Below are 13597 nucleotides of genomic sequence, written 5' to 3'. Positions count from 1 at the left end.
GTCGTGCTTCAGCAGGAAAGGTTGAGGAAGCATTGCAGGTTTCATTTGGAGTAGTCCTAGCTAGTAAACTGCATTTTGGATTGGGACTCAGGAGTCATGGCTCTCACTCTAAAAGCGACTTTGGTGAAGGCATTTTGTCATGCCATGCCTCAGTTTCCCACCTGTAAAGGAAGGCCAATGTTCTTCTCATATTTTTTAGATATTTTGAGACCTGTGGATAAAAAGTTTATATTACTCATCTTCTAAGGGGCTGTCTCCCAGGGTCACTGGCTTCCTATAATATTTTGCATGGCTAGTGTCTTAGACAAAACTGATCGCCAGGGCTGTGCGAAATTTCATCAAGTGTTTTGTTTCGAAGCTGTTTCGATGCGTTTTGAGCTCGAAACAGCAAAATGTTTTGATTTTGAAAACAAAAAGCATCAAAAAAAGCTTTTTGAAAACAAAAAGCATCAAAACAGCTTCAAAATGAAATGAGGGCACTCAAAATGTTTCGAAATTTTCAAAATGTTTCAAGTTTTGAAGCAGCCCGGTGGTAGGAGGCAGGGGAGAGCCAAGGCTGTGCTCCAAGCAGCTCCACAGCCCCATGTGGCTCAGCCTGGCAGGGAGTGCAGCCCTGGCTCTCCCTACCTCCCGCTGCCGGGCTGCGCTCCGTGGGGCTGGCGGAGCAGATCAGAGCGCAGCCTGGCAGCAGGAGGCAGACAGAGCTGGTGCTGAGCTCTGATCGGCTCCGCCAGCCCCATGGAGCTCAGCCCAGCAGTGGGAGGTGGAGTGCAGCACTGGCTCTGTCTACCTCCCACTGCCGGGCTGCGCTCCGTGGGACTGGAGGAGCTGATCAGAGCGCAGCCTGGCCATGAGAAGTGGGCAAATGTGGGGCTGCCCCGCCTTCCTCTGCTGGGCTGAGCTCCGTGGAGCCTGGTGCTGGGCACGGGTTGTGCCCAATGCCAGCCCCAGGTGGCAGTGGCAGCCTCCTGTCATCGGGTGCAGATCTGGGGGCATTCTCACCATTGACAGCGCTAAGGCAGAACAACCCCTGGTGCAGAAACCATCATGCTGGCTGCATCTCTCTGAACGTGGGTAGAGGACAAGATGACAAGTATGCCAGTGGCTGAACCGTGTGGACAGAGCTGGCCCAACAGACTTACAATGCAGGGAGACTGTGTGCCAGATACCACTGCAGACAAGTCTTGAGAGTCCACCTCCTCTGCCCATGCCCCCCCTCCCAGAAATCAGAGTTGGAACAAGATAGGGATCCCTGATGCTGATAACACTAAAAGTCAGCAGCTGCCTAATAAACTGGAGCTCTTGTTCAACAGCGCTGCCAATTAAATTCTTGAGACCTGGGGGGATTTGACATGTAAGTATTAGGCAGGCAAGTCACAGCTCCTTAGTGACAGCTTTAAAATTCATGCTGCATACGCGTATGTGTGTGTTCAAATTTGCACTAAAGTACTTTGCTGGCCTAGACTCCCACTTCCGTGACCTTGCCCTTCCCCTCCATAACCCTTCATATTTTCTATACCCCTTTCCCTCTCTCATCTTTTTACTGCTGTTTTCTTCCACTGTTACACAGCAAACATCTTGCTGAGCTCTCTTTTAGTCACCCAAGTACACGGTTGTCTTCCTGTGAAACTAATGGAAGCCGGGGAGCAAACGCCTTTCCCAGCCTACTCTGTGCACACAGCCCACACACCTCTTCCTCTGCTTTGGCTTTGTTCACAAAGGAATCAACAAGGCACCAGAAACTTTACTTCAGATCTTGTCTGCAGATTGACCTGCTGGTAGGGATCCTCTCTCGGGATGGCTCAGCCCACCCCTTGAACCCTTTCCCCTCCAAAAGCTGTACCCTTACACCCATGTGAATCGATGAGCTTCCTGGCTCCTTGACTCTGCAGAGCCAACTTCACTCAATCCCGGGAGGGTGTGTTTCAGGCAACTAGTGCCAGCTCGTTACAACAACTTTTGGCTTGAGTCTGCAGACAGGCAGAAACAACGGGCCATGTGAATTCCTGTTTTAACCCCATTAGTCCTTCATCAGTTGGGGTATAAATAGTGTTGCCAAATGAAGCTGATGTGCTTCATTGGGTATAACATACACCATCCGTTGTCCTGCCTGTTGATCATGTGGGACAACAGGCGACACATTCCCTGTGTACAGAGATACACCCTGGAGGTTCCCAGGAGCATGTCTCTGTGAAGGAAAAGTCAGGCAGGCAATCTAAGGGCTTTAGGAGCCTACTCCTGCATAGGAATGTCCCAGGGTGCACAGGACCAGGCACCTCAGTCCCCAGGAACGGCTGCCCAGGCTGGCTGGAGAGTATGGGCAGCTCACACTCTTCTGCCATAAACAAATAGATATCCTCTGTGAAAAAGTGGCACAAACTATTACTACCGTTTGTTGCAGCCACATTAGAGGTGTCTTTGGCATGTTAGTTCAGAGACTTGGACACTGACTTTTACCTCTGCAGGATGTCAACTCTGAACCCTAACATGGGTGAACATGAACTGTTTTGGGGAGCAATTTAACAGAAACATGGAGCTGCTCTGCCAGTGCGGATGGCATAGGGGGCAAGCACCTCTGCTTTCTTTGTCCACCTGCCTGACCCATTCCCTACTCCAATGGCCAGGGAGTTGGAATCCATGTAATCAAGAGTTGCAAGGGGTGAAAATGGGACTTGCGCTTTGTGTCTATCCAGCCAACATCAACCTTTCTCAGCATGAGGCAAAGGGTTAGTAACTAATTACACTAGCAAAATGAGATTCTTTTCCATATTGTTAGAAATGTATGTATTTGCAAATTGGGGCTGGCAGACAATTTATGATTATTTTGTTAATGTTTCTTCTGTAACAAGCACAATTTCCTGTGATTAATGACTATTTCATCCCTTGAAATTACATTTTTTTTAAAGAAGACACATACATATTGGGTTTTTTTAGGAAGGGAAAGAAGGGGAATCAGAAGCCATTCCAAGGCATCGGCAGCAACTGTTTGATAATTGTGGGTCCTGCTTCTCCAAAGAGGGAGAATTGCTCTGGGCCAGGGGAATGAATGATGCTGTTTGCTCCCTCCTGCCTTTCCCAGCTAATAACCATTATTGTTAATTATGAACTGATGATTTATCTCAACTATTGATTGATTCGAGTAATTCCTGCTTGTTCATGTCTTGAAAGCAGAAGTGCTGCCAACGGGATAGTGGATTTATTTTTTAAAGCATTTGTTAAGCAAATGTAATGCCAGGGTAAACTGCTGGAGTAGCAAAGCCATGGCCTGAGTTGTTTGTCTGCAGCCCAGCCAGCAGTGCTTGCTTCCTGCCCTGATGTGCTGTTGTGCTCTGTCCCAGACTTAGCTACCCTGGGGTGAAGCGGAGGCTCGCCCTCAATGCTCCAGATAGTGATTGTCTGTAAAGATTAGTGCTCATGGTGGTGGTGAGATCTCATAGGTCTGAGCTGAACTCAGCAACTTATTTCATGTGGACCACTAAGCAGCTGTCCAGTAGGGTCTGTAGGAGCCAGAGGACATCAGGGCAATGTAGAATCTTCCATGGCATCTGGTATGTATGTAAGTGCCTAGCATAAGAGTACGTCATGCATTACAAGTAACAGGAACAACATTTGGCTCACTTGCAGGTCTGCTCTTATGGGATCCCCATTGATTCACAGTACACACAGGAAGCAGGACCCAGGAAGCTGCTGAGCCTTTGAAGGGGCTTGCAGGGAAGCAGAGGCAGTCTGCTCAGTGTTGTCTATCCATAAACTGAAGTAATACTCTTTATCTCTTCTCTTGCCTGATACTTTGCCTTGTTGCCCTGAACCGGTGACTGTGACTCAGGTTCTTGTCTTTGGCCTGATGCTCAGCCTTAACAGGGTGAGCAAAACCACCAGGACAATCTGAAGACATTTATTATCATGAGGAAGCCTTTGTAAAATCAATGCACCTTGTCCCCTTGGAGAGTTCAGGTTTCATACAGGAATGGAGTAGATTGTATTTAAAGAATAATTAGCATTTAAATTCATCTGAGGATCTTAAAGGTTGCTGCAAATGTAGGCATTATGATCATTTTGCAGCTGAGGTGAGAGAGACGCAATGAGGAAGTGACTTGTTTATGGTCACACCGCAGACGAGCCACTAAGCTGGGAATAGAACAAGTGGCAAGGATTTCTTAGGGTGATAGCTTTTATTGCATCCACTGCAGAGTTGGGATAAAGTTAGATAAGCTTTCAAATGCAAGACATCTTTCAGAAGATCTCATGGATCTTGTGTTCTCAGGCCTGAGGATATTGCCTATCCCCTTTTGCTGTTTGTGTCTAGTACCTCTTGCCCCCTGTTCCTTCCATGTGGTTCAGGCTGCCTTTTTTCACATGGCAGTTCCTGCCATCTTATAATTTTTCTTCCCCTTCTTTTCAGTTCTTTTATTTTATTTTCTTTTATTTTCTTTTATTTTTTTACTGCCTACTATACACTTTTTTAAGCTGTCAGTATTTCTGCCCATGGCCCTTTTTATTACAGGTTAGAAGGTGATCCTAAAAAATCCACAGAGCTCTTTCACATCTTAAAGCAATTTACTAGCACCAAGTTTGGGAGAGAGACTTTCTGTGTTCTAGTTACAGGGAGCTCAGCTTGCACGATGCTGTGTGGTTCTCAACTCCTTCCTCTAGATGGCAGTAGTATCCCAAAACCTTGACACCCTTCCAGACTGTATCCTTATTGCAAAGGTAGCTGATGAGTGAAGCTGCCCCAAATAAGGAGATTAGCAGGAGTAGAAGGAAAAAAAACCCTCCAAATACCTTAAGCTTTATTCTAAAATCCTTTGTTTCTTCTGCTGCCCACCTGTTCTCATCAAGCCCTTTCACTTCCACTGGCCTCTAAAGCAAAGTGGATGTTCATGCATTGCTACTCAGCCCCCCAGTGGAGACTTCACCCGACTGTTACTTTGACTTCAAGAGACACCCAGTTGGAAACCTCGTTGATGGCAGCTGGGTGATGTAGTCAGAGCCTTAGTTCTGGAAGGGATCTGATGGAGCTGAGTTTGAGGTTGAGGCAATGGCCATTTGCTGTCCATGTGTGACGTGGGTGTTCCCCAACACTCTAGCAGGTGACTGCAGGGCTCAGTTATTCTAGATGTTAGCACCAATTTTGCTGGAGCTGAACGATCCAAACCTGTTAGCCAAGGCTGTAATGCTGAGCTGCTCCTGCAGGCTTGTGGGGAGTTTGCCTGCTTGCTCATTGTCCTAAGAGTAGGAGATGGGAGAGATGCAAACAGAGTGTGAGAGAGAACAGCCCATGTTAAAAAATGTGCATTTGCTTGTAAGGGATTTGCATGGTAACTATTAAAAACCTCAGACCCTGAAGCCCCAGGAGGCTGCTTCTCAGACCCAGTGCCATGTTCCCTCTTACAAAAAAGCCTAGGTTGGGGGGGTGCTGCTATGCTTTAGCCCAGGGGTGGGCAAAATGCAGCCCACAGGCCAGATGTGGCCCCCCAGGCCATTCTATCTGGCCTGCGGGGCCCCTAAAAAATTTAGAAAATTAATAATTATCTACCTCTAGCTGCCCATCATGTGGCCCTTGATGGCTTGCCAAAACTAAGTAAGGGGCCCTCCACCCGAAATAATTGCCCACCCCTGTCTTAGCTGTTGGCATGCCCTGCATTCTGGAGGCCTGCACAGTTGCTCCCCAGACTCAGCCCAGCATCTTGGTTCCTCTAAACACCCAGGAGCCCTTCCTTACTGAGCTCTGCTCTGCCTGTTACACAGCTTTACACTTCACTTTCCAATTTGTACCAGTGTTTGCCTGTTTCACAATTACCTGTTTTTTGGTTGGAGTGCATAGAAACAGTCTTTTGCAATAGCAGGGGGCTTGGGGGGGGCAGGGGTGAGTTGTAGAGCTGCAGGAGAAGGATGAGAGTTAGCAGAAGGTGCTGTGTACCTTCACTATGATTTGAGTAGCACTGGCTGAGCTGGTACTCTAGGGAAGGCTTGCAGGGACCCTCTCCCATTAGTTCTGCTCCAAGCCAGTTTTAGAATCCTTCTCTTACATAGTTGTCAGCGCTACATTGGCTCATAGTTACTCACAGGAGATGATGCGGCGGAGGCTTCTCTAGAACCCAACTGGGGATGTCCTTGACGTAGGGACTGGCATTTCTGCTGGAACTGACACTCAGGCATGTCAAGCAGGGATGAAAGAAGGGGAAATGGCTCTAAGTCTTCAGCTAGGGGCAGACATGCAAAAAGCCTGAGCCTGAATTGATTCAATCTTTCAAGGTTGGTTTAACCTGGGTAGGCTGAACCGGTGTGCAACTGCACAGACATCCCAGAAATGCAGGCACATGCCTGCAGTGGCTCAGCTAGAAACCAGGGGCACTAGAGCAGCCCTCCCTTCCCTTCTATGGTACTGAGCTAAGCGGGTGTGGCCAGGCTCTAGCAGGATGCTCTGATTAGGGAGAGGTTTCCTCCCCTTAGCCAGCAGGGATGTACATAGCATTTACTTACACAGTAGGGAGTTACAGAGCATTTATCAGCTCATCAGCAAAACAAATACCTCTCTCATTAGTTCAAGCTCTTCTTAAACAACTTTTTTCCAAGCAAGGAACGGAGGGACGTTACCAGCTACCTGTTGATTAGCTCCAAAAAGCCCTAACTGGACACTGTCCTGTCTGCCTTACACAGACACCACTCTAGCTAATGTACCACATGTTGGCTATGGCTTGACCTGCTGTTTTGTCTTGCTGGTTTAACAGATACCACACCTAGCCTGGATCTCTGTACAACACACAGCAATATCCAGTGACTGAATATACTGCAAATAATCTTATTATCACAAAGCCCACTGATTATTATTGTTTATATTGCAGCAGTGCTGATGAGCCCCAGATGGATCACTGTGCTGGGCAGAGCAAAAAGGCAGTTCCTGCTTCAAGGAGCATACAGTCAAAGGATATGAGCCAGTGGCAAGAGGTGGATACAGACAGAGGGGGAAGCATGAGGCTGCAGAAGGGTAAGTGAAATTGTTTGGGACCTTGGAAGCCTTAAACGTCATTCAAGGCAGACAGAGCCAAATTCATCCATTGACTTGAAGGGATTTACACTGCAATTCATTTAGCCTAGCAACTAAATAATCTTGACTCTGGAAATATACTGGAATCTCAATTTTTCTAAGAGGCCTCCAATTGTAGAACTACTTATTCAAGTTATTGTGTAATTATTAATTAACTACTTATAGGATCGGCACTTTTTAATTAACGCAAATAATAATCTACTGCCTTTTTTCACTGGAATGAACTGAGATGTGTTTGCTTCATTCAGGGATAATAAGGAAGGAAACTTATGAAGCAAATGGTGACCTTTTTGGTTAAAGTATTTCCTGTCCCTGGTAGAATTTGGTGCTGCAGGTAGGTTGTCTTTCAGGCATAGCAGGTGAACACCACCCACATGTTAGCTGTGCTGCAGAAAGTCTCAGTGCTATTGGGAGGCCGGACGATGTATTGTGCTGAGGCAGCTTGACACTGGTCAAGGCTTTCCTGGCTGGAGCTGACAGATGAATTAGAACTGGAGGGGGCAGGTTTTGGGATTGGCCAAAGTCTTTTGTGCCTAAGTTTTTGTTGTGGACCTGGTTGCTGGTGGCAGGAAGTTGATACTGTTTGGTGGTGGCTGAGTGGTCTCTGTGACATGGGCTAGTGGGTCTCAGTGGATGAGTGCATTGCCAAAGTACTTACTACACTAGGTGCTAATTGATTCCCTTGTGTGCATCCAGTGTCCTCCTAGACCTCCTATGTCTAAAAAGAGAGGCTTACAAAGGATGGAAGACAGGAAACACCACTAAGGAGGAGTATTTTGCACTGGTCTGCACCCTTAGGGAGTGAACTAGGAAAGCCAAGGCTGCAATTGAACTCAAACTGGCTACACGAATCAAGGACAATAAAAAGTCCTTCTTCAGATATGTGGGGAGTTGAAAGAAAACAAGGGCAACATTGGACCCCTGCTAAACCAATTGGGGCAGCCGACTACAGACACCCAGGAAAAAGCCAATCTGCTTAATAATTACTTTTGTCTGTTTTTCACCAGCCCAAAGAGACCACCCTGCCTAACACGATGCAGGATGACCAGGGTGAGGGTGAGTATATGCCCACCATTGGCATAGATCTTGTGAGGGAGCAACTTGAGAGGCTGGACCCCCACAAATCAGCTGATCTGGGTAGATTGCACCCAAGAGTGCTAAAGGAACTGGCAGACATCATAGTGCAGCCACTGGCAAGGATATTCAAGAACTTGTGGTGTTTGGGCGAAGTGCCTGAAGATTGGAAGGGGGCCAATATGGTGCTTATCTTCAAGAAAGGGAGGAAAGAAGACCTGGGAAACTATAGGCCAATCAGTTTGACTTCAGTCCCTGGGAAGATCTTGGAAAAAATTATCAAAGAAACCATTCTTGACAGGCTAACAGAAGGCAACATTCTGAGGGACAGTCAGCATGGGTTGGTTGCAGGTAGGTCTTGCCTGACCAGTCTCATTTCCTTCTATGACCAGGTGATGTATCACCTGGACAAAAGGGAAGAGGTTGATATCATATATTTGGACTTTAAAAAACCTTTTGACTTGGTGTCTCACGATGTCCTCATGGAAAAATTGGGCAACTGTGGACATGCTACACCACAGTCTGATGGCTGGGGAACTGATTCGGAGGTCAGACCCAGAGAGTGGTAGTTGACAGAACCAAATCAATGTGGCACTCAGTGACCAGCGGTGTCCCCCAAGGCTCCATTCTCAGACCTGTACTCTTGAATGTCTTTATAAATGATCTGGACTCTGGTCAGAAGTGAACTGGCTAAATTTGCTGATGACACCAAACTTTGGGGAAGAGTCTCCACACTTGAGGATAGGCTGGTGATCCAGGCCAACCTTGATAGACTTGCAAGGTGGGCGGATGAAAACCTGATGGCATTCAATATGGAGAAATGCAAGGTGCTCCACCTCGGGAGTGGAGGGAACCCGCATCACACTTACAGGCTTGGCAATGCTACGCTTGCTAGCGCCATGACCAAAAGAGTCTTGGGGGTCATGATTGACCACAAGATGAATATGAACCATCAGTGCGATACTGTAGCTGGCAAAGAGAACAAAACTCTGGCTTGCATCTACTGTTACATCTCGAGCAAGACCCAGGATGTCTTCCTCCTGCTGTACATGGCCTTGGTGAGGCTGCAGCTGGAGTACTGCATCCAATTCTGGGCTCCACAATTCAGGAAGGACATGGAGAAGCTTGAAAGAGTCCAGAGGAGAGCAACGTGTATGATCAGAGGGCAAGACGACAGGCCTTCTGAAGAGAGGCTGCGGGCTATGGGACCTTCAGCCTGGAGAAGCGCAGGTTCAGGAGTGACTTGGTGGCAGCCTATAAGTACATCAGGGGTGTGCATCAGGATCTGGGGCAATGCCTGTTCACCAGAGCACCCCAGGGGATGACAAGGTCCAATGGTCACAAACTCCTGCAAGACCGTTTTAGGCTGGAAATAAGGAAAAAAATTTTTATTGTCTAAGCCCCCAAGGCCTGGACTAGACTCCCCCCAGAGGTGGTGCAAGCACCTACTCTGGACACTTTCAAAAAACATGTGGATGCTTATCTTGCTGGGATCCTTTGACCCTAGCTGACTTTCTGCCCCTTGGGCAGGGGGCTGGACCCAATGATCATACAAGGTCCCTTCCAGCCCTAATGTCTATGAAATCTATGAAATCAAAGCAAGGGGCTGTGGATGGATTGAGGTTTCACAAGGGCAGGGCTGAGACATGATGACTAGGGATTGAAGAAGTGAATTTTCTCTGTAACTATCTGCTCAGGGGTGAGAGGTCTCTGCCTTTCTCTTCATCAGAGCAGAGTACAGGTCGAGCAGTGTGAGAGTCCGGGGCTCCATCTTGAAGAAGCCATCCGTGGGAATGTTGTGAGTGATTCATGGTAATAGGCATGTGAAAGGTCATTAGACCAGAAGGTGTATTGCCAGGATGGAAGACAAATTATGAAGGGTGAGGTAATGATGAAGCACCCTCTATGCACAACTCCTTTATATCCTGCAACCCGTTGCTGGGTTCAATCCTGGCAGCTCATTTGCAGGCCCCTCTTCCTTTCCAGCAGGCTGCTCTCTAGGCATGGGCCTGTATCTACTGGCAAAGGTATTTCCATTGATGGCCAGGGGTCTAGTGTATTTAGAGCCATCAGGACTTGGGGCCAGTTCTCAAGGTTTTTACTCTTCACTCTGCAGGATTAAAAGTCCTTTGCTCCCACTACTGACCTCAAAAAGCCTGGTGCCAGAAAACAAGAATGCTTAACAGTCCCAGGCCAAAATTTTGCAAATAACTAGTGACTTTTGAGTGCTCTGCTTAATACAACTCCCCTTAGAGTGCGGTATGGGTTTTGTTAAAGGGCTGAGTGCTGGCCCTCTGAAAATCAGGCCGCTTTGTGGCCTCTAAAATCAGAAAAGGTCAAGGACCCATGCCAAGTTTAGCTGTCCAGTGTGGCTTAGGCACACTAGTATCTGTAGTCAGCAGCAGACTGGAGTGATGCATCTGACATCAGATTGAGTGCCTATGATTCCCTTGCCTAAATGATCACAAAGTTGGGTTGACCGAGGGTGGCCTTTGGTACGAAGCTGGAGCAAGGCTCAGGCTCATTTGGCCAGATCTATAGCTAGATGCCCTAACCATGTTGCCACAGCCCTGCAAAGTGCCTAAAGTAAGGCTCCCCACATCACCAGCCACTTAAAAAAAGTTCCAGGCTGTAATCCTCCCCACAATGTGGGGAAGCAGCAGCCAACCCTGTTCACATGAAAACAGACAGAGGCACAAAGAGGTGAATTGCATGAAGCCAACAGGAGGTGTGACCGCTTCCGGACCAGGACACAAATCTGCTGGCTCTGAGCCCTGTGTTCCCATACATCAATCTGTAGACCAGCCCTTTTCTGCTGGGCTCCAGGCATCTGTGCAGCTCAGTGCTGGGGGAACTCTAGAGTTAGATAAGAAACTTTGAATTGTATTAAATGGTAAAAATAAAAAAGGCACCAGGCATAATGCAGTAGGAGTAGGAATAACATGCTCATTGCACGAGGTGCTTTACCAAGCAAGGATGAGGGCTGATGCTAGAGTGGTTTTATCTTCATGTGATTGTGTGTGAGTGGGATGAGCTGTCAACTCACGATGTAAACCTGGGGCCAGGCTTGCTGGTGCCCTGTACCCATTTCATCAGTTACCCTAGTGCCGAGTGGGTGTGAAATGCTGCTGAAGAGTGGGGATTTATACTCCCTTTCCACAAGTATAAATCACAACACAAGATGCAGCTCTGGTGTCTTGGCTGCAGGCCTAAAGGCAGACTGCAAGCTATGTGGGACAGGACCATGGGTCTGTCCAACACCTGCCTAGGGCCTAGGTCCTGATGGCAGCTGTTGGATCATCAGTTAACAGATCTGTGCTGATTTTACCTCATTCACTCTCATTGCTTTCAGTGGGGATGTACAAGATATAATTAAGGGCCCAATTTGGCCCAGTGAGTAAAAGCTCCTGCCCTGCACTGGGTGACTGCACTAGAAGGTCCCCAGAGAGCTAACACCTGTGTTTTGGATGTAAACCATGGAGGACTGCTGGCAGCACCACCTCTCTGGTCTGGCTTTAGACTAGCAGCTGCTTCCTTATCCCCTCAGTTCTAGGGCTGGATGTCTACTTGCATTTTCCACCACGTGCAAGCAGCTGCTTTGCTGCTTCCTGAGCCCAGAAAGGACTTGCTGTCATGGCCCAGAGTTTCTGGGCATGGCAGAATGTCAAAAGGAAACAGTGGTACTGCCTGCTACAGGCTCCACTTTCCAGAGGCTTTGTAGTTTTTTCTGCTACTGAAGCCATCTCTTACCTGAAGTTCTCCCTTCACAGGCATCATCTAATGCCCTTTCTGTCAATCCCAGCTTGGTCTGATGATTGAGCAGGGCTGGCTGGTCCTGTAGACCACCGAGTTACAGGGTTGCTCTCTCATTGTACAAGGCCCCTTTGGCAGGGTAAAAATGCCCTCAGGTAGGTCTAAGCAGTGAAGGTAGCTTAAATCTGTTATAAGGCACCTTTATTGCTTCTAGAAGGTCTTGATGCCCATGAGAGGTAGTCCTCAAGCATAAGGACGCCAGATCCTCATGAGATTTTAGAATCCTTGGACAAGGCTCTGTTCTGAGCCGGGCCTGAGACTGGGGCATATGGACACTATTGCAAGATGAATAATAACTTGAGGAGAGCACAGGTTAGTCTCTCTCTTTTTCTCTTATGTATAGAAGCTAAATGGTATCTGAGGCCACTGCCTGCACAGTAGAGGGCAGGAAAAGCTCTGAGGGTACCTATAGCCATGGTAAAATTGCTGTTGTCCATGAGCAGGGACTCCATTCAGACAGAAGCAATTAAGCTGGCCAAACTCCATCTGCAGCTGGAGTACTGCATCCATTCCTGGGCTCCGCAATTCAAGAAGGATGTGGAGAAGCTTGAGAGAGTCCAGAGGAGAGCCATGTGCGTGATCAGAGGGCAAAAGAATAGGCCTTATGAAGAGAGGCTGAGAGCCATGGGACTTCAGCCTGGAAAAGCGCAGGCTCAGCGAGGACCTGGTGGCTGCTTATAAGTACATAAGGGGTGTACATCAGGATCTGGGAGAACGTTTGTTCAACAGAGCGCCCCAAGGAAAAACAAGGACCAATGGTCATAAACTCCTACAAGACCATTTTAGGCTGGACATAAGAAAAAATGTCTTTACGGTCCGAGCCCCCAAGACCTGGAATAGACTCCCTCCAGAAGTGGTGCAGGCACCTACTCTGGACTCATTCAAGAAACGCTTGGATGTTTATCTTGCTGGGATCCTTTGACCCTAGCTGACTTCCTGCCCTTGGGGCAGGGGGCTGGACTTGATGATCTTCGAGGTCCCTTGACATCAATGAAATCTTTGGAAATGAAATGAGGCCTCAAGAGCAGTTGATTTACTTTTTGTTAGACATGCATGAATTTTAAAATGGAAACAAATGCTTTGTGCTTAAGGACCTGCTTTCCATAATCTGGAGCTTATCCTCAAATCCTTATTTAGTGCTTTTAAGGTGCTGGACAATCCTGTAAATTCCATTTTATTCAGGCACCTTTATCTAAAAGCACCCTCATGCCTGACACTTCCCACCTCAGGGGACCATATCTTCTCAAGAGTCAATCAAATGACTTGGGTGGTTTCCTTGCTTTTAAAGACTCAGACAAATTATTTTTGAGCCTTCAGATCTCCCTCAGATTTTTCTGCTTTGAATTGTTTCACTGTCATATATTTAAAAAAAAGGAAAAGAGAAAGATTCAACAGCAAACTGGGAGTTGATGAGTTCTGATCCTCTGCCAGTGGGAGAAAGAAAAGAAGCTTCATTCAGTACAAATGAGAGGAAAAAGGCAGGCTGTGGAAGGCTCCCATTGTGCTGTTATCTATTATCTGTCTTCACACTTCTCCCCCATCAGAGTCCTGTGTGAGCACTCTGCGCACGTTACTGGGTTTAACCCCACCGCATCCTGAGGAAGAAGGAAGTTTCTTGTACAGATGCAATATTGAGGCACAGTATAGGAGAAGGGTGACTGT

General features: G+C 47.5%; 1 protein-coding gene across 8 annotated transcripts in view; it reads left to right on the top strand.

Moving 5' to 3' along the window:
- PTPRU (protein tyrosine phosphatase, receptor type U) overlaps window positions 1-13597 on the top strand; it is a 408251-nt gene that overhangs the window by 28318 nt on the left and 366336 nt on the right. For all 8 annotated transcript variants that reach the window (XM_025201929.1, XM_025201930.1, XM_025201928.1 and 5 more), the window contains exon 3: window positions 6846-6988. In XM_025201929.1, coding sequence (XP_025057714.1) covers window positions 6846-6988 — 143 coding nt within the window. The remainder of the gene's footprint in view (window positions 1-6845; window positions 6989-13597) is intronic.

Source organism: Alligator sinensis, unplaced genomic scaffold (assembly GCF_000455745.1).
Source record: "Alligator sinensis unplaced genomic scaffold, ASM45574v1 scaffold883_1, whole genome shotgun sequence".
Taxonomy (NCBI): Eukaryota; Metazoa; Chordata; order Crocodylia; family Alligatoridae; genus Alligator; species Alligator sinensis.
Note: the sequence above shows the minus strand (reverse complement) of the source record. Positions and strands in the feature narration are given on the sequence as shown.